At 32.3% G+C, this 22189-nt stretch overlaps 4 protein-coding genes and 1 pseudogene across 4 annotated transcripts; 3 read left to right on the top strand and 2 right to left on the bottom strand.

Annotated features, from left to right (window-relative positions):
- The first annotated feature begins 701 nt into the window (after positions 1-701).
- On the top strand, positions 702-1163 carry LOC11425732 (SKP1-like protein 1A). The gene has a single exon (XM_003605468.3). It carries the CDS (start codon positions 702-704, stop codon positions 1161-1163), a length of 462 nt encoding a protein of 153 aa, XP_003605516.1.
- Positions 1164-3254: 2091 nt separating this feature from the next.
- LOC11423233 (SKP1-like protein 1A) lies at positions 3255-3867 on the top strand. Its single transcript, XM_003605467.4, has one exon. It carries the CDS (start codon positions 3280-3282, stop codon positions 3736-3738), a length of 459 nt encoding a protein of 152 aa, XP_003605515.1. The 5' UTR covers positions 3255-3279; the 3' UTR covers positions 3739-3867.
- A 7143-nt stretch (positions 3868-11010) lies between these two features.
- Positions 11011-11811, bottom strand: LOC11429854 (SKP1-like protein 1A; annotated as a pseudogene).
- A 2136-nt stretch (positions 11812-13947) lies between these two features.
- On the top strand, positions 13948-14400 carry LOC11433393 (SKP1-like protein 1A). The gene has a single exon (XM_003605463.3). It carries the CDS (start codon positions 13948-13950, stop codon positions 14398-14400), a length of 453 nt encoding a protein of 150 aa, XP_003605511.1.
- A 4060-nt stretch (positions 14401-18460) lies between these two features.
- LOC11432881 (SKP1-like protein 1A) lies at positions 18461-19036 on the bottom strand. Its single transcript, XM_003605462.2, has one exon. The coding sequence runs from the start codon at positions 18986-18988 to the stop codon at positions 18461-18463; it is 528 nt and encodes a 175-aa protein (XP_003605510.1). The 5' UTR covers positions 18989-19036.
- Between the last annotated feature and the right edge of the window lie 3153 nt (positions 19037-22189).

The raw sequence follows: 22189 nt of genomic DNA, 5'->3' as shown, positions 1-22189 counted from the left end.
GGGGTGTGAGAAGAGATTATGGTGGAGAATAATCAGGCCTGTATTGCTAACACAATCTACGCTCCATAGTTTCCATTTTTTTTTTTACTTACAAATGATCAATGTTGAAAAAAAAAATCTCATATTCAATTTGACTTTTGTCATTCGATCAATATTTACTATTGTTTTTTCTTTAAAAAAATAATACTATAGTTTTATTATAAAAAAATCTACTAAGTTTATTAATAAAAAAATACACTAGAATCAAATTTGTTAATTGAAAATAATATATTCTAAAAAGAAATTTTTTATTAGTGGAGAAACAATTCTTTTTAATTGAAAATAAATATTCCAGAAACAAAATTTTTTTATATTATTTTTTTGGGGAGAAACAAAAAATTTTAGTTGAAAATAAAATATTATAGAAACAATTTTATTATTGAAAATAGAATATTCTAGAAACAAATTTTTAAATTAAAAATACAACAATCTAGAAACAATTTTTTTTTTTTAATTCAAATATTTTTTTGAGAGCATAAATAAATAAATATATCAAATTGAAAATAAAATATTCTATAAACAATTATTTTTAATTTAAAACAACATATTCTAGTGGCTGGCTCTATATATATATATATATATATATATATATATATATAATACTCACTCACGCCTATTCTTTTCAAACTCAGAGATAGATACAAATTTAAGGTTTCAAAGACATGGCATCATTGTCGTCGAAGAAGATCATCCTTAAGAGTTATGAGGGCGAGACCTTTGAAATAGAAGAGGCGGTGGCAATGCAATCCCAGACGATCAAGCTTTTGATAGACGATGACTGTGCCAACGACACTGGAATCCCTATTTCGAACGTAACCAGCAAGATCTTGGCCATGGTTATTGAGTATTGCAAGAAACATGCTGATGATGTAAGTTCTGATGAGCTTAGGAAGTGGGACGCTGAGTTTGTCCAGGTTGATCAAGATACTCTCTTCAATCTCATCTCGGCTGCTAACTATCTAAACATCAAAAGTCTGTTGGATCTTACATGCATGACTGCAGCAGACAATATCAAGGACAAGACACCGGAGGAGATTCGCAAGATTTTCAACATTAAGAATGATGATTACACTCCCGAGGAAGAGGAGGCAGCTCGCTGTGAAAATAGTTGGGCTTTTGAATGATTATAAAATGAATATGTAGTTTATTTAATCTTCTATGTGTTAGTTAATTTCTCGGTTTTATTCATGAAGGAACTAAAATGTGCTTTTTTATGATTATCGAATAAAGTATAATGCATTATTATATTTTGACATATGTCATGAACCAATTGAGTCAAAATTCGATTTGCCATCACTTAGATTTATATATGCATAGTACTTATTTATATCTATTTAGTCGAAATTGGATTGCCCGCATTAATCAATTTGATGTGTTTTATGATTAAAATTATACTTGGAATGCATAAAACCATATATCATCTCCTACCACAAATCACCGCTACTACGATAAAGTGTTATATTGAATAACCTATCACGAGACAGTAAAGACTTGTCCAAATTCTGCTGCGGTATAGCTGCTAAATATTTGACAGTACTTATTTCATAAAGTTGACATGTTTATTTCACTTGTTTTTATACTATAGAATAATTCCCAAATCTTGAAGTACACTTTTGTGTTTCTCTTAAAAAAAATGTAATTATTTCCTTTGAATGTTTGGTTTATCTTTTAGTTCAGAGAAGCTGTTTCTGTTGAGACAGATTACACAGATGATTGTATAGAATGCACTCACTTTTCATTAAATTTGGTCTGAAGACTTAGATCCTGTTTAGATTGGCTTATTTGAGTTTATATCTTGTCATAAGCACTTGTGAGACTGTTTAAAAGGGCTTATAAAAATCTTATACATAAGCACTTATATAATAAATACTTGAGTTTCTTACATATCGTGATTTAGCTTGCCACATTGTTTTCTGATTGCAGTTTCTGGTGAACAATTTATTCGTTTGATTTGCACATTCAGTTTATGTAATGGGAGCAAAGTTATAAAACTTTAACCTATTATTATGTTGAGAATATAGAACCGAATGTCAATGATTGTTATAACGAAATGTTATGGAAGATTGCAATTTGTTGTTTTACGTGGAAGCGAAAACTTTAACCTATTATGGGAGCAAAGTTAGAAAACTGAGATACATTCTGCCAGCTTTCCTTAATCACTTGTTTTCATTGCAGTTCTTTCCAACAGAAGAGTTATTTCTAAATGCTGCTGAATTTTGTGTTAGTAGATGATTGCTTGAGATGCAAGAAAGTTAACAATTTGCATTACAATCGATCAGAAGCTCTGAAATCTTGGAACTCTAAATGCACTTGAATCATCAATTTGGCATAATATTGTATGATTATATTGTCCTATTGAACCCAAATTCGTCTTTTATACGTGTTTTTCAGCCTTATAACATGTGTATACAACAATTTTCTAACATGTTTTGTTTACTTTATTCGTCAACAAAATTAAGCACGTTTTTTTCTCTCATTCCTTTGACTCACCGTGACACTCTTTGGTAGCATTTCCCTTGTAAATATCCACACATTCGGCATAAATTCTCATTCCAACTCACATTTTCTCCTTTTCTTTTATAAATTTCTTCTAAGTAGTGTTGATGTTGCCAATTTTGAACTATTGGCCTTTCATGCAAAGGTTCCTATCATATTGTAGGGATATCATGAATGTTCAAATGGTGTTGGCCCAATCTTCAAATTTGCACCAAGGATCAGTCTGGATCTACGACTTGTCTAGAATTGAGGTTGATCATCAGAGTATACTCCCCCTTCTCCGGCATCTTGTATTCCCATCTTCTCCCTACTAAGGATGTGCGAGAGGATTGACAAACCTTTCTCTCCTTCCCCCTCCATCTTCTTGTACCATAAATTTAGTTTTAGGTGTCTAATAGTTTGTTGTAATAAGCATCATGTTAATAAAATATTAGAGAAACTAATTTTTTTAATTGAAAATAAAATTTTCTAGAAACAATTTTATTTAATTGAAAATACAATATTCTAGAAACATATTATTTTAATTCAAAATACAATATTCTAGAAACAAAATTTTTTCATTAAAATATTTTTTTGAGAGAAAACATTCTTTGACCAAATTTTTTTATTTAAAATAACATTCTTTGACCAATTTTTTATATTTAAAATAACATATTCCTAGGCGTGGGCTTTATAAATAGTACACACTCACGCCTATTCTTTTCAAACTCAGAGAAAGACACAAAAATTTAGGGTTTCTAATTCATGGCATCATCATCAATGAAGAAGATCATCCTGAAGAGTTCTGAAGGCGAGACCTTTGAAATCGAAGAGGCGGTGGCAGTTCAATCGCAGACGATCAAGCATTTGATCGGCGACCAGTGTGCCAATGACACTGAAATCCCTATTTCGAACGTAACAGGCAAGATCTTGGCCATGGTTATTGAGTATTGCAAGAAACATGTTGATGCTGTAAGTTCTGATGAGCTTAGGAAGTGGGACGCTGAATTTGTCCAGGTCGATCAAGATACTCTCTTGAAACTCATCTTGGCTGCAAGGTATTTGGACATCAAGAGTCTATATGATCTTGGATGTATGACTACAGCAAACAACATCAAGGACAAGACACCGGAGGAGATTTGCAAGATTTTCAACATTAAGGATGAGTACACCCCCGAGGAAAAGGAGGAAGTTCGTCGCGAAAATAGTTGGGCCTTTGAATGAATCTGTAGTCAATTTAATTTCCAGTGTTTAGTCAATTTCTCTGTGTTATGCTTCGTTTTAGTCATGAAAGAACTATATAGTGTACTTTTTAATGATTATATATGGAATAAAGTTTTATTTATTATTACATTTGACATCTTATATTCTCAATCTCAGTCAATTTAATCTCAATTTAGTCTCTAGTGTTGTAGTCAATTTCTCTTTGTTATGATTGCTTTTATTCATGAAGGAACTAGAATATGCTTTTTGACGACTATTATAATTTGACATCTTATAGTTTCAATCTCAGTCAAGGATCTGTCACGAATCTATTGAAAACTGTTTGGGACATTTTTTGTTGATGTGCCTCTAAAAATGTCTCAAAGAGCCACTTGTATGATTCAGCTGTTTCATCATACAACAATCCAGAGAATATTGCTAGTGGTCTATGTGAACTATTAGTGCAATATGTTGAATCAAGAGAGACCACATCACCAAAGTACCTATAATGATGAGAAATGTAGTCAACTCAACTTTAGATAATGAATCTTTATTTACAAGAACTAAATAAAACAATTAACGTTATAATGAAGTAATAGAAAATGAAACTAATCAATACCCGTAATCAATAAGCATCCTTGCATCTGTGTTCCTAAGAAAAAAAAATTTACATTTTTCGGGGTCTCGGGGGGGGTAGAAACACATAAGAACTTTTAGAATGGGAATGGAAAAATAACTCCAGTTACTTCGCAAATGGTAAGATCGTTGGCACAAGAAAGAAGGGTTCATCTGCCCAGAAGATGTTGGTTATTTGTTCCTCCGCATCCATTTGAAAGGCATTCTAGAAAGTTGGATTTTTAACCAACTTTTTCTGAAAGTATTGCAATAGATAACCAGCTTCCCCATGTGCCAAACTCCTTTGCCTTACTTTTCGAAGATAATTCTTTTGATCCACACGAATAAATCCCAAGTTAGTTCTACCACCCACTTCTTTACTCATTAAGTCAAATCTCCTTCGCTGTTGCAGGCCAGCATCATCTGGTAGATCAATTTGATGGCGTTGAAATTCTGAAACTTTTCTTTGAGATGACAATGTATGAGTTGTTTCTTGTGAATGTAAAATATGGTTGTGTTTCTCCACAAAGTCATGCACCAACAATTTTCCATCCACGTTCTTGAGTCCTAACCTTCGTTACAACAAACAAATCTGCAAGAAGTCGTTAAACCATCCGTCAATTTGTTCTGGTCTCTGGCCTTGGATTGATAGTTTTAAAATCTCGTTTGTCTGGCTTTCGCAAACCTTCGTTACAACAAACAAATCTGCAAGAAGTCGTTAAACCATCTTTTGTCTTATGTGAATATTGTTTCCTCACTCCAAATCCAACTCTTCCACCATAAGCAGTCCAAAATTTATAAGCATCCTCAGCATTAGTAAAAATCATATCAATCTTTGGCTTCCAATCTTCTTCCATTGAAAAGCAATACGTCAATTAAATAATCAACAATTGCAACTTTTTGGTATTATAAGATCGATAACAAAGGCAATCATGGAAACAACAATAAGATATAACCCTTGTTCAAAAAAAAAAAAACAATAAGATATAACCTAAATTATTACTATACCAAATAATATAGTTTTTTCATGAAACAAAATTAAATTTCTCAAACTTTTAAAATAACAGATAGCACATAATAGTAATGGTTAATTAAATAGCGAAAAAGTAATATAGATAGCACATTTTAAGACTTTTAGTACCTGGAAGAAGAAAATAGCAGAATGAGTGATGATTGTGGATAGCCCCCAATTCTCAATGTGATGATAGCAATCAACAGAATGGGTAGGGATGTGAGCATAAATAACCCGGGGAAAAAACCTGATATGCACCAACAATTTTCCCTGCCGGAGGTTTCTCCTTTCCGATGCTTTTCTCCGGTAAAGGTGCTGCCACCGCCACCGCAACCGCAACCACTGGTGCTGGTTCTCAACCGTTCAATGATCACCCTGCTTTTTTTACATCATCGCCGTCGATGTCACCGCCATCGCCTTCGCCTTTTGGAGAAGCTTTTAATCCTTATTGAAACCTATCTCCGTAACATGAATGCTGGTGGAGGAGGAGGAATTCAGTTCGTCATCAACGACGGCGATGAGCCAGGTCGGTTGTAAAAGAAATTGAACATTGTTTCTCTGATATGCATATTGAATGTTCTGTTTGGAATGAATATTGAAACAGGTTAATGTTGAATTAATTCTTATCAGGTATCAATGGTGTCCTGTATCATTTTGTAGGCATACATAGTTTTTTCTTGGAACTAATTTCAAGCTATTTATACAATATATGTTGTAGTGAATAAGTGTAAATACCATATTTCATGCTATCTTGCCAACTGCGAGTTCCTTCCGCAGATTCTGTTGAATATGTGTTTTTACTACATTCCATATTTTCATGCTATCTTGATTTTTTATAATTTGGTTATATAAATTATAAAATCTAGATCAACTTGTAATAAAATCTGAGAATAACAGGCAACATAAGGACTGATATTTATCTCATAAATCATTTCCTTGTTCATATTCATAGATGTTAAGCACTATGGTTGTATTCCAACAACATTCAAATGGTTCACTAGTGTCATTTGTAAGGTTATGTTAGCATGACTATCTTTACATCACTCACATGTTAGGTTTATCTTTTAGTTCAAAGAAGGTGGTAAACATGAAACACTATTTGTTCCAAGCAATCTGGAACATTACTCACTCATAAACTCAATTTTTTAAATTCCTATGCCTTTTTATCTCAGTTAATGATTACTTTTGAAAGATCTAATTTCAGGTAGGAGGGATGGCCGGAAGAACGAGTCAGATTACACAGACGATTGATTAAATTTGGTAGTTATCACTGCGTTCAGTTTTCATTAAATTTGGTTTGGATAATTTGAGTTTATCTAATGTCATAAGGAATTGTTAGACTATCGAAAGTTGAACATATTGTGATTTAGCTTCTTCTATTTATGCGAGGTGGACATTCAGTTTACGTTTTATCAGATTGTTTGTAATTTGTTAATTATCTCTATGCTATTCCAAATCATTGGAACTCTTGTTCTCTAATTGGTCAGAATGTATTTTATGGGAAATTTTATGGTTTCTATGAAAATAATAGAGGCTATGTATAGTGTTTTTGGAGTTGGGATATGAAGGTACATACATGCCAAGAATTATAGTAACTCCAACAAAAGAGTGATTGATAAATGCTGCTGAATTTTATGTTAGTAGTTGATTGCTTGAGATGCAAGAAAGAGAACAATTTGCATTCTTATCATTAGCTCTGAAGTCTCGGAACTGTAAATTCACTTGAATCATTGGCTTAAATTTATGTTACTAGTTGGATAATTTGCAATCTAAAAACAACTAATAGATTATCAACCATTTATCTTTTGAAACATGTTATGTTAAGTAAAATTCCATTGACGAAACATGAGAAAAAGAAGGTCTATATTTAATTTTAAGTCTAAATGGACCATGTTTTTTTATTCTTGCAAAACATAATTTTTTGGGTTTCAAAGAGACTATTTCATCTGCACATCAACGTCGACACAATCTTTAACCATCTCATCTCCAGTTCTGACTTCTATTTCGTGTGTTGGAGATTTAGGAATCGTAGCTATCTGTTTTGAGGTGGTTGGATGAGAGTAGTGCTCTTTCCGATAGAGTTTTACAACACGGCTTTTGTTTTTACGATTTGTTTGATGATGGTAAAGTAATTCATAATATGCTTGTCATCATTTGGTTTGCATGTGGATGGTCTATATGGAAAGCGCATAATAATGTGATTTTAAACCAAATCAAGAAATTGTTTTTCAGTTATTTGATAGGATTAAAATCGTGTATTGGTAGTGGTTAAAGTCGAAGAACAAAGGATGACATTTTGGGTTAAATGATTAGTCGACTCAGCCACTTGTTTGTTTAGGTCTCGTTTAGAGTGGTTTTCTGTTTTATGCCTTAAATTTGTAAAAACGAAAATCAAATTGAAATAGTTTTGATATGTTTCTCCTAAAAAATAATTGCTTCAGATTGAAATTCAACATATATACCACCAACGGTCACGACTCTAACCATCGCCACCCTAACATATATGTTTCTCCATTTAACGTCTTGTTGATTGTTCCTATTTGTACAGTATATGTTGTAGTGAATAATTATAATTACTACATTTTTCTTATTTTCTAGCATCTTGTGATGAATTCAAACTTATTCCAAAATCGCTGGATTTTTATTCCAAAACATCTCTACGACACTAGCATATGAATTACTATTAATATTGACGTTATGACTCCTAGGAAATTGCACTGTAGCTTATTCATAACACAGATTATATGGATAGCAACATTGGATCCAAAACTTATTACATTACTTATAATTATACTTGGCATACACAAAACAGTATATCATCCCCTGCTCAATTGTTTGCAAGCTTTATACTGTTACGTTAAAGTATCTGGTTCTGGCAAACTTGTTACATTACTTAGAATTATACTTGGAATACACAAAACCATATCTGGTTCTGGCAAGCTTGAGAAACTCCCCACATGATAAAAATAACTCTCCAACCCAGAAAACACTGCTACGTTAAAGTTTTATAGAACTTCTATATCTATTATTTGACAACACTTTATACAATAACCTATCACGCGACAATAACAATTTTTCCAAATTCTGCCGCGCCATAGCTGCTATTTGACGATACTTATTTCATAAATTTCACATGTTTATTTCAGTTGTTTCCTCGTTTTTATACTATAAATTCCAAAATATTGATGTATACTTTTGTGTTTCATTTCTCTTAAAAAAGTATAAGTAATTGTTTCTGTTGAATGTTATGTTTATCTTTTACTTCAGAGAAGCTGGTAAACATGAAAGACTATTTGTCGACAAATCCAAGTAAATTAGAAACATTAATTTCCCATCTTTCCTAAATCTTTCTCTTGATTTTATATTGATTCTGTAGTCTATTGAGTTACGTGGCATCAGGTGTATTGTTGGCATATGTTACATTTGTAATTGCAATTGTGGCTTCTTGTTGTCTGGTGCGTGTTGTTTCTATTGTTCAATATAGTGCTTGTTTCACGACTATCTTTATTTATCCCATTCCATCCTCACTTATGTTGGCTTCGTGCAGGTATTCGGATCGAAGCGAGTGCTTTGGTATTGGTTCAAACTCGGGTAGGACTTGTGCTCCGGTTTGAGCTGTGTTAATATTGAAACAGTTTGTGCAGTATCTTTTCATTTCTTCTTACGGGTAGGACTTGTGCTCCAGTTTGAGCTGTGTTAATATTGATGAATTTAAGTTACCCCATAGTTGCTGGATTTATATCCAAAACATATTGATGACACTAGCATATGAATTACTATAAATATTGGGGATTATATAGAATGCTATTGATAATAGCATATCCAAAACTTATTACCTTACTTCATTGGAATCTTTTTTAATTACATTAATCAGAATTATACTTTGAATGCACAAAACCATATATCATCTCCTACCATATCTCTGATATTTATCTCAGAATTCATAAACCGTTGATAATCTTGATTTTTTATAATTTGGTTATATGACTATAAAATCGGAGATCAACCTACAATAAATGATGGGGAGGTTGAAAGCGGTAAGGACTGAGAAAGGTGTTCGTATTCATATCGGTTAAGTGTGAGAAACTGTTCAAACAATGTATCTGCTGCTAGAAAGTGTTAGAAACTCCACCCAAGATAACAGTTAAAGTGTTATAGAACTGCTATAGCAGTTATTTGACAACACTTTATATTGATTAACCTATCACAAGACAGTAAAGATTTGTCCAAATTATGCGGTATAGCTGCTATATATTTGACAATACTTATTTCAAAAAGTTTACATGTTTAAATTCTAATGCGGTATAGCTGCTATATATTTGACAATTTATTCGTTTGAGTTCCATAACGAAATGTTATGGAAGATTGCAATTTGTTGTTTTACATGGAAGCGAAAAGTTAGATAACTGAGCTGCATTCTGCCAGCTTTCCTTAATCCAATTATAACCACTTGTTGCAATGTTAAATACTTGAGATGCAAGAAAGATAATCATTTGCGTTACTATCGATCAGAAGCTCAGAAGGCTTGGAACTCTAAATCCACCTGAATCATCAATTTGGCTTAACATCATATGATTATCGTGTCTTGCTTAAGAATCTTCTTTATCCAGAAAATGTACAAAAATCTCCATATTCACCTATTGAAACATTTCAGAACCTGGTCTGACTTCTTTTACGTGTGTTGGAGATTTAGGAATCATAGCTATCTGTTTTGAGGTTGTTGGACGCTAGTAGTGCTCTTTCCAATAGAGTTTTAGAACACGCCTTTTCTTTTTGCGATTTGTTTGATGATGGTAAAGTAATTCATAATATGCTTTTCATCATATGGTTTGCATGTGTATGGTATCGAAGAACAAGGGATGACATTTTGGGTTAAATGACTAATCGACTCAGCGAGTTGTTTGCTTAGGGTGGTTTTCGGTTTTATGCTTTAAATTTGTAAAAATCAAATGCTTCTGTGAGAAAGTCGTGGAGCACTTGCTAGAACCAACTCAAACTCTTTGCTTAACCAACTAAATAATGTTTCTCCTAAATAAAATTGCTTCAGATTGAAATTTAGCATATATGCCATCACCGGTCACCACTCTAACCACCACCAACTACTGTTCGGACAATTCGATCCACCTTCGATCGGCAATCCGACTACCACACTCTCATACCACAATATATCAAATGAAAACAGAATAAGGAAATGAAAAGTTAAAAAAAATTGTTTCAACATTACACAAATTGTGAAGGAGCTGAGAGATACAACAAAATTATAAGATACACAAACTGTTTAAATCTTCATATCGGGGAAAGAAGGTTAATGATAATCAATCTCTTTACAATATTGAAGGTTCATATCTTTGTCAATATAAATTTATTAAGTGGGATTCAAAAAAATCTCAAAATTTGCATTAAAATATGAACCTTTCAATCTCAATATGTCATAAATTTTATTTCAAAGTGTAACATAACAACGAAGCATATATACACAAAATTAAAAATAAGCATAACATAAAACCCACATGACAGATTCTTAATTGATATTGTAAAATGTTAAAATATAATAATCAAGGAAACATTAATCTCATAACATAAAATCCACATGACAGATCTTTAAATTATATAAATAAAAGGCTTTAGATACTAAATTGACTACGGATTTAATTAATCTATAATAATCATTCAAAAGCCCATTGATTTTCGCTACGAATTTTCTGCTCTTCCTCGGGACTGTAATCATTCTTAATGTTGAACTTCTCACGGATCGCCTCTGGCGTCTTAGCTTCCAACATCATGTCTGCCACGCTCTTACAAGTTAGATCCAAAAGACTCTTGATATCCAAATAGTTAGCAGCCAACAGGAGAAGGTATTTTGATCAACCTGGACGAATTCAGCGTCCCACTTCTTAAGTTCATCCTCTGGTGGTTTTTCATTGGATCTATTCAACATGTTTCTTGCAATACTCGATAACCTTAGCCAAGATCTTGCCAGTTACATTCGGAATAGGGATTCCAGTGTCGTCGGAAACATCATCGATCGAATGCTTGATCGTTTGAGATTCTACTGCCACTGCCTCTTCGATTTCAAAGGTTGCACCGTCAGTAGCAGTCCGGTTTTTGGGATCTCCCACACCGGGCACTGGTCCGGTTCCCGGTTCAACCGGTCGGTCCGGTCCGATTTTGACTACCTTGAATTTAATTATTCAATCAAATTTCTTCCTGGCCACAAATCAAGGAGGTGATCGGGCATATTTTAAGGAAAATTTAGAGACTTGTTATCTCGTGAAATTCTCGGGACAATAAGGATACATATATAGCAATATCCTAATGATTATTTTTTTAAAAAAAATGATGTCACTCACTATATTTAGCAAGTTATGTTAGATTTATGTTGAGGCTCTAACATTGTCCATCATTCTTGTGTCTTTGTGGTTGAGATGGCCGTTAGATTGGTTTGTCGAATCATTGAAGCTAGACATTGTGACATCAACGTGGACTCTAAATAGATTAGATTTTTGGTGTTAACATCAAATGTTCCTGTTTCTGTTATGTGGTTTGAAAATAAGTCATACAATTTATAGAAGTTTTTATGCGTCATGCATCATAGAAACTATTAGTGCGATGTGGACCATACAAAAATCTTGTACTTCACTAGTTCGAATTATAAAATTCAAAATGTTCCAAACCCTTCAAATTTCACGTTTTAACACAGTCTTGGATCAATTCAAATTAATTAAGCTGAATAAATTTGAAGATGGTTTCAAATTATATAATTTGAATCAGTCTATAACGAGGATGGTGGCTTGGTAAGCAAAACTAACTCATTTAACATGTTTTGTTTACTTTACTGGTCAATAAAAATTAACCACGTTTTTTTCTCATTCCTTTGACTCATCGTTACACCCTGTGGTAGCATTTCCCTTGTAAATACCCATCCATTCTTCACAAATTCTCATTCCTATCGTGAATGTTCAAAGAGTGTTGGCCCAATATGCAAATTTTCACCAAAGATTAGTTTGTATCCTATCATGATTTGAGGTTGCTCATCAAAGTATCCTCCGCCCACTCTGGCATCATGTATTTTCATCTTCTCCTTACTAAGGAAAAAGTTAAAGCTGTTTGGTTTCTTTATTTTTTTTAGTTCTAAAGTTATTTTTAAGTTAAAAGTTGTTTGGCAAAATATTGTACAAAACATTGAATTTATTATTTTTTTTGGTAGTGTCCGGGGTTCGAACCCGCGACCTTGCATATATTTATACATTGTCTATATCAACTGAGCTAAGCTAGAGAATAATTTGTTTTTTCTTTTCCAATTATACTGTATAACAAATTTTGTTATAAGAATATCATATTTTTTGTGTCATTTAAAAAGATAAGAATTTATATTATATGATATTATATTTGTTACATTGTTGGTGTCATTGAAAAAGATATGTTTAGTTTTTTTAATAAGAAAAAGATATGCATAGTTTTTTACAATATAAATGTGTAAAATATATATAAGTATAATTATTTTAGGCATCTATACTAGTACTTTTAATTAAAATCAAAATTTTAAAAAAATAATAATTGTACGCATTACGCAACACTAAAAAAATTATACGCATTAGCGTAACAAAAAAAAAAACAGACATACAAACATAAAATATTACTATAAACGCTAATGTGTGTGTATATTTGTGAGGTTGAAGAAAGAGAATAAAAATATTTGGTGTAATTCAATGACAACATGAATAAAAATATTTGTGAGGTTGTGATAACTAAACGATATTAAAATTAAATATATAAGTGATCAAAGATAATAAAATTCCTTCAAAAATAGATAATAAAATTAAATTGATCCTCCTTTAAAAAAAAATTATATGGACCGGTTCAAAAAAAAAACAAATTGAAATATAATATTAAAAAATAAAAGATAAGGTTGTCTGCGTGAGTTGAAGAGAAGTGCTTGTGAAATAAATTACAGATAAGTAATTTTTTGAAGTAGCATTCAACAATTTTTTGGTTAAATCTCATTCCATTCAATTTTATGCATTCTAAAAAAAGTACTTTTTTTCGAAGGTACTTTTATTGATATTGTGTTTGGCCTAACTTCTCTTTAAAATTGTAGAAAAATTGAAAAAAGCCGGGCCAAATAGTACCTAAGGATGTGCGAGAGGTGTCTAATATATTTCTTGTAATAAGCATTATGTTAATAAAATAAGCATATTCTTAATAAAATAAGCATATTCTCATATGTTACTTAGGTGTCTAATATTTTCTTGTAAAAAGCATTATGTTAATAAAATATTATATAGAAAAGTTTTTAATTGAAAATAAAATTTTCTAGAAACAAATTATTTTAATTGAAAATGCAATATTCTAGAAACAATTTTTTTTTATTAAAATATTTTTTTGAGACGAGAAACAATTTTTTTATTGAAAAAATATATTTTTAATTGAAAATAAAACATTCTTTAAACAATTTTTTTTTAATTTATAATAACATAGTCAAAGGTGCTTTGTTAAAAAAAAAACATAGTCAAAGGTGCAGGCTTTATATACACACACACTCACGCCTATTCTTTTCAAACTCAGAGAAAGAGAAAGACACAAAAATATAGAGTTTCGAAGTCATGGGATCATCACCGAAGATCATCTTGAAGAGTTCTGATGGCGAGACCTTTAAAATCGAAAAGGCGGTGGCAATGCAATCCCAGACGATCAAGCATTTGATCGACGAGGAGTGTGCCAACGACACTGGAATCCCTTTAACGAATGTAACTGGCAAGATCTTGGCTATGGTTATTGAGTATTGCAAGAAACATGTTGATGCTGCAAGTTCTGATGAGCTTGAGAAGTGGGACGCTGAATTTGTCAAGGTTGATCAAAATACTCTCTTCAATCTCATCATGGCTGCCAACTATTTAAACATCAAGAGCCTATTGGATCTTACCTGCATGACTACAATGGACAACATCAAGGACAAGACACCAGAGGAGATTCGCAAGATTTTCAACATTAAGAATGATTACACCCCAGAGGAAGAGGAGGAAGTTCGTCGCGAAAATAGTTGGGCTTTTGAATGATTATAGAATGAATCTGTAGTCTATTTCTCTTTGTTAAGCTTGGTTTTATTCATGAAAGAACTAAAATTTTCTTTTTAATGATTATGGAATAAAGTTTTATCGATTATTATATTTTTACATCTTATAGTTACAATCTCTGTCAAGGATCTGTCATGAATCTATTGAGTCGAAATTCAATTGCCCATCACTTAGATTAAATATGCTCAGCACTTTTTTATGTCTATTGATTATTATGTTTTAATGGACTATCTATTGAGTTGAACGAAATTGGGTTGTCGGCAGTCATAAATTTAATGTGTTTTTGAATTCGGCACATATTTGCCTTCTAGACTGAGATCATATAGTTCATATTTTAAGGCAGATTTTGATTTCATTTTGAGTAAAGAATTACAAAGCATCATTCAATTTCAATCCAAGTCAACTAAATTGAGATCCAAGTCCTTTTCAGTGTTGAGTCTGGTCATGAATCAGTAGCAACACATTCGAACATTCCTTTTATCACACACTCTAATATTCATATATGAGGTATCAATATGTTTTTTTTATCTTTTCATTTCCTAGTTCTGTTTTCATTCAAAATTATGGTATCAATCTTTCTTACTGATTTTGAAGTTTGTGTTTTTTTATCTATTATGTTGATTGAATTTATTATAATGAGGTATCAATGTTGTTCTCTGTCATTTTGTTTTCAAGTTGTTTTCTTCTTGGAATCGTGGCAAGTTCGGTACATGTTGTAATAAAATAACTCTAATTGATTTCAAGCTATTTGCACAATGCATGTTGCAGCGAATAAGTATAATTACCATATTTCAAGCTATCTTGCTAACTTTTCTGCAGATTCTGTTGAATATTTGCACAATGCATGTTGCACATGAATTGCTATTGATGTTGAGGATATAACCACTGCTGTTATATATTAATGATTAATGATGACAATGGCAGTGTGTTTAGCAAGTTTTATAGTTATATAAATTTCTCCCAAAGTTATATATATTTCTATTTATTAGATTACTTAGAATATACTTTGAATGCACTCGACCATATATCGCTAAGATTAATGATGACAATTTTACGCTTAATCTACTACCTGAGACTGATTAGAGTCTGTGTGAACATTGATAATCTTGGAAATTTATAATTCGGTTATGTAATATGAATGAAATATGAGATCAATTTGCAATAAATTTTGGGGGTTGAAACTGATATATAAGGACTGAGAAAGACGTTCTTAGAGACCAAGACTTATGCTCGTATTCCAAGAACATTCAAACGGTTTCCTGGTGTCATAAGGATGAGGAGGAGGAGGCAGTTTGTCACAAAAATGAATGGGCTTTTCAATGATTATAGAATTAGCCAATTTAGTTTAGTGTCTTTGTCGATTTAGATTTCTTTTTCTAGTTTTGGTATGTGGTAGTTTGATACAAGTTTATGAGTATGAAGCTTTATAATTAAGTTGAAATTTATTTATTATTGTTGGATTGATTCAAAGAAATTTTTTATTCCTCCACCCACAACATTAACACTAAATCTTTCTCTTGATTTTATATTGATTCTGTATTCTATTGAGTTACGTGGCATCAGGTGTATTGTTGGCATATGTTATGTTTGTAATTGCAATTGTGGCTTCGTGTTGTCTGGTGCGTGTTGTTTCTATTGTTCAATATAGTGCTTGTTTCACGACTATCGTTATTTATCCCGTTCCATCCTCACTTATATTGGCTTCGTGCAGGTATTCGGATTGAAGCGAGTGCTTTGGTATTGGTTCTAACTCGGGTAGGACTTGTGCTCCAGTTTGAGCTGTGTTAATATTGATGAATTTAAGTTACCCCATAGTTGCTGGATTTATATCCAAAACATGATGACACAAGTATCTGAATTACTATTAATATAGGTTATGACTACTGCTAATATTGAGGTTTAAAAAAGATTATGAATTACTGTTAGATGGGGATTATATAGAATGCTATTGATAGTAGCATATCCAAAACTTATTACCTTACTTCATTGGATTCTTTTTTAATTACATTAATCAGAATTATACTTTGAATGCACAAAACCATATATCATCTCCTACCATATCTCTGATATTTATCTCAGAATTCATAAACCATTGATAATCTTGATTTTTTATTATTTGGTTATATAAACTATAAAATCTGAGATCAGCATATAATAAATGAGAGGAGGTTGAAATCGGTAAGTGTAACGACCGAGAAAGGTGTTCGTATTCATAGAGGTTAAGCCCTATCTTCGTATGTCCTGCCTTGCTGTGGAACTGCTTCATACAATGTATCTGCTGCTGGAAAGCGTGAGAAACTCCACACAAGATAACTGTTACAGTGTTAAAGAAGTGCTATAGTAGTTATTTGACAACACTTTATATTGAATAACCTATCACGAGACAATAAAGATTTGTCCAAATTATGCTGCGCTATTTTACAATACATATTTCATAAAGTTGACATGTCCAAATTCTAATGCGGTATAGCTGCTATATATTTGACAATTTATTTGTTTGAGTTGCATATTCAGTTTATGTTGAGAATATAGAACCTAATGTCAATGAGTGTTATAGCGAAATGTTATGAAAGATTGCAATTTGTTGTTTTACGTGGAAGCGAAAACTGTAACCTATTTATGGGAGCAAAGTTAGAAAACTGAGCTGCATTCTGCAATGTTAAAAGAATTTGTTTTCAAAGCAGCTCTTCCAACAGAAATTTTATTTATAAATAATTGAGATGCAAGAAAGATAATAATTTGCATTACTATCGATCAGAAGCTCAGAAGTCTTACAACTCTAAATCCACCTGAATCATCAATTTGGCTTAAAATCATATGATTATCGTGTCCTGCTTAAGAATCTTCTTTATCCAGAAAATGTACAAAAATATATTCACTTAATGAACCATTTCGGATCCATTTCCGACTTCTATTACGTCTGTTGGAGATTGTGGAAAATAAGTCTGTTTTGAGGTGGTTGGACGTTAGTAGTGCTCTTTCCAATAGAGTTTTAGAACACGCCTTTTCTTTTTGCGATTTGTTTGATGATGGTAAAGTAATTCATAATATGCTTGTCATCATTTGGTTTGCATGTGTATGGAAAGCACATAATAATAACACGAGTTTAAACCAGATCAAGTAATTGTTTTTCAGTAATTAATAGAACTAATCTCTGATATTAATGGTGGTTGGTGTCGAAGAACAAGGGATGACATTTTGGGTTAAATGACTAATCGACTAAGCCAGTTGTTTGTTTATGCCTCGTTTAGGATGGTTTTTTGTTTTATGCTTTAAATTTGTAAAACTCAAAATCAGTTTATTTGGTTTTGATGTTTTTCTTTTGCTATCTGACAAAAGAGCAATGAAATTCCGAAAATCAAATGCTTCTGTGACAAAGTCGTGGGGCACTTGCTAGAACCAACTCAAATTCTTTGCTTAACCAACTAAATAATGTTTCTCCTAAATAAAATTGCTTCAGATTGAAATTCAGCATATATGCCATAACTGGTCACCAACTACTGCTCGGACAATTCCATCCACGTTCGATCGGCAATCCAACTACCACTCTCATACCACAATTTCAAATGAAAACAGAACAAGGAAATGAAAAGTTCAAAAAAATTGTGAAGGAGCTGAAAGATACAACCAAATTAAAAGGATACACTAACCGATTAAATAGTAAAACTTCATATCAGAGAAAGAAAGAACATCACTTATAATCAACCTCTTTACAATTGAAGGTTCATATCTTTTGTCGATATAAATTTATTATGTGGGATTCAAAAAAATCTCAAAATCTGCATTAAAATATGAACCATTCAATCTCAATATGTCAAAAATCCTATTTTAAAGCATAACATAACTATAAAGCATATATACACAAAATTAAAAATAAGCATAACGTAAAACCCATATGACAGATTCTTAATTGATATTGTAAAATGTTAAAATATAATAATCAAGGAAACATTAATCTCATAACATAAAATAGATCTTTAAATTATATAAATAAAAGGCTTTAGATACTAAATTGACTACGGATTTAATTAATCTATAATAATCATTCAAAAGCCCATTGATTTTCGCTACGAATTTTCTGCTCTTCCTCAGGACTGTAATCATTCTTAATGTTGAATGTCTCACGGATCGCCTCTGGCGTCTTAGCCGCCAACATCATGTCTGCCACACTCTTACAAGTAAGATCCAAAAGACTCTTGATGTTCAAATAGTTAGCAGCCAAGATGAGATCGAAGAGGGTTTCTTGATCAACCTGGACGAATTCAGCATCCCACTTCTTAAGTTCATCCTCCGGTGGTTTTTCATTGGATCTTGCATATTCAACATGTTTCTTGCAATACTCGATAACCTTAGCCAAGATCTTGCCAGTTACATTCGGAATAGGGATTCCAGTGTCGTCGGAAACATCATCGATCAAATGCTTGATAGTTTGAGATTCTAATGCCACTGCCTCTTCGATATCAAAGGTTTCACCGTCATAACTCTTGAGGGTGATCTTCTTCGCAGATGAGTCAAGGAGATCTTCTTTGGTCGCCAATGATTCAGGATGATGTTCTTTGGATGATGACATGATTTTTTTTCTTCTCTTTTTCGAAACCCTAAATTTTTGTCTTTCTCTGAGTTTGAAAACAAAGAGAGGGAGCGAGTGGAGTTTTTATTGAAAAATAATTTGATGTTAGTCAGTAGTACTATTTATAATGCAAGCGACTAGGGTCTTGCCCAACAAGTTTTGTTTTTGGAATCCTCTAGAAAAAAGTTGTTTTTTTTTATAATATTTGATTTTCAATTAAATAGATTTTTTCTTTTTTTCCCATTGAATTTTAAAAAAAAAAAAAATTTATTTTTGACTTATTTTTGGAATCCTCTAGAAAAAAGTTGTGTTTTTACAATAATTGATTTTCAATTAAATTACTTTTTTTCATTTTTTCCCAATGAATTTTTTTTTACTTGTTTTTGGAATCCTCTACAAAAAAGTTGTGCTTTTACAATATTTGATTTTCAGTTAAATATAATTTTTATTTATTACCAATGAAATTTATTTGACTTGTTTTTGGAATCCTCTAGAAAATAGTTGTGTTATTACAATATTTGATTTTAAATTCAATAGATTTTTTCTTTTTTCTCCCAATGAAAATATTTCTTAAAAGATTTTTTCCCAATGAATATTATTTGACTTGTTTTTGGAATCCTCTAGAAAAAAGTTGTGTTTTTACAATTTTTAATTTTCAATTAAATAGATTTTTTCTTTTTTTCCCAATGAAAATATTTGTTTAAGAGATTTTTTTTTACTTGTTTTGGGTATCCTCTAGAAAAAAGTTTTTACAATATTTGATTGTGTATGAGGTAGATTTTATCTATTTTTCCCAATAAAAATATTTTTTTGAGAGGTTTTTTTACTTGTTTTTGGAATCCTCTAGAAAAAGTTGTGTCTTTATAATATTTGATTTTCAATTAAATAGATTTTTTATTTTTTCGAATGAAAATTTTTTTTAAAGTTTTTTTTCCCAATAAATTTTTTTGACTTGTTTTTGGAATGCTCTAGGAAAAAGTGTTTTTTTTTTTACACTATTTGTGTAATATCTCACTCGTCAGCATTGGAATTATATCAGTTGAGAGTGCATCAAAGAACAATGTTCATGGAATTCACTACGATGAGGAATGCACTAGGATACAGTGTCAGTTAAACACGGGTTAATCATCAGTGTTAGCATAAATACGATTAAGACGTAGGGCATTTTAGTAATTGCATCAAGGGGGTATATAAGGATGTTTGGAATCAAAACCTTCATAACTTCATGTTACTTCTCTCTCTAGGTTGAGATTTTGGAACTCTCTCCTCCTTCTCTCTAGAATGGTGCCCCCTTCCCTCATGCTTCCAAATGCATGCATTTAGTGATTAAGCAAGAATTAGGCATGGCAACAAAACTCATGCATATGGGTACCCGCCCAAACCAACCCCGATTTGACTGGGTTTGGGTTTTCCCCGATTTCAAAATACGGGTACGGGACAGGTAATACGGGTACCCGCCCAAACCCACCCCGAACCCATACCCAAACCCTTCCCGAATGTAGAAAGGTCATATTTTAGTTTTTGTTAAGGAGGTTGATAATGATATGCCATGTTATTTGGTTTGATAATTGTCATGATATAAGAACTTTCACGGATAGTTAAAGGAGCAACCGAATTATTCGGTAACAAAATTTTAAAAATAAGTGCAAATTGTTGGATAATGCATTACAACATTACCATTGAAGCTTAAAAAAAAAACTTTTTTTTATTAAAAAAATTGATTCACTACGGGGACAGGGATGCGGTGGGAATACCCGAACCCATTGGGGACGGGGATGGGATTCAATTTCTCATCCCCGTTGGATATGGGTAGGGTAACAAGTAAGTATATGGAAGTAAGGATGGGGATGGGGAAGGCGAAACCCGTCCCCACCCCGCCCCATTGCCATGTAGGGCAAGAATCATAGAAGCTTCATGAACAAGAAACAAATAGAAGGATGGATTAAAGCTTGGTTTGGTTGGATGAGCTAAGAATCATGGATGTATCAAGAACTAGGGTTTTATGACTAGAGTTAGAGTTGGAATTGAAGCTTGAAGAATGCTGCAAATCATCATGTGAGTTCTTAGATTAGTTTACCACCTTTGAGTTAGAGTTGGAATTGAAGCCCGAAGAAATTCGCTAATAGCGAAATAATTTTACCTATAGCAAAATTCCCCAGAAGCAACTCGCCAATGGTGAAATGTTGTTGTCCCAGCCAACTTCTCTTTTGCTTGTTGGCTCATCTTAGGGCATGTAGTACAGTCTGAAGCTTTTCTTACGATGATTTCCAACTTTATAACCCCTAAACGACATCTAAACAATGCACATAACATCAAACGATTCTTGAAATGAAAATCATGGCCAATATTAATATATACATCATGAATGGCAAAAGAGAGCTTAACATGTTTTTTTCGGGTAGCGACTAACTAAGTATGGGGAAACATCATAGAGCCTCTGTAACACCCCGTTTCCCAAAATCAATTAAATAATAATAATTCAACATCAGAGTAAAACCCAAACGGGCATGTCACATCACATTTTCAAAATCAATTTAAATAGAATATAAAAATCTATTTAATTAAACATCCTTCGAAATTGTCATTAAATCTGCAGCGGAATATTCTCATCAAACAACAACAATAACTGTTTTAACCTCCATAATAAATTCTTGGCATGAAAGCCTTAACATCATAAAATCCAATATCAATAGGCTACATCAGCAATAATCCAAAAATGATACATAAGGAATGAAACATAATAAGTAAACCCATCCCAAATGTATCAGAGCTCTAGACACTTTGAGCCACCACCAACTACTCAGGATCACCTGCAAGTTACCCATAGGAAGGGCAACATTTTCAAGCAGAAGGGGTGAGATTGACAACAATAATATAGATAATGAATGCATCAATTGAATCTAACACCCTATCATAATAATTCATCAACATAAATAAATATCAAAGTCAACAACAATTGGTAATTAAAGCCCAACACAACGACTCATGCAACACACCACCACTCCACTAAGACTCCTCTAATAACAACCATGCATGTAGTACCATAATCAGGGTCGTAGCCCTCACCGCCGTAGAATGGTTAAAGCATTCATTTTCAGGACATAAGTCATCACCACTAAACACCACTTTGAGCAACTAGTGCTCCACCACTTTAAACGATAAGGCGTTCCAAAGCCGAAGCTCTCCCACTTTTATGTTTAT

This window comes from Medicago truncatula, chromosome 4 (assembly GCF_003473485.1).
Source record: "Medicago truncatula cultivar Jemalong A17 chromosome 4, MtrunA17r5.0-ANR, whole genome shotgun sequence".
Taxonomy (NCBI): Eukaryota; Viridiplantae; Streptophyta; class Magnoliopsida; order Fabales; family Fabaceae; genus Medicago; species Medicago truncatula.
Note: the sequence above shows the minus strand (reverse complement) of the source record. Positions and strands in the feature narration are given on the sequence as shown.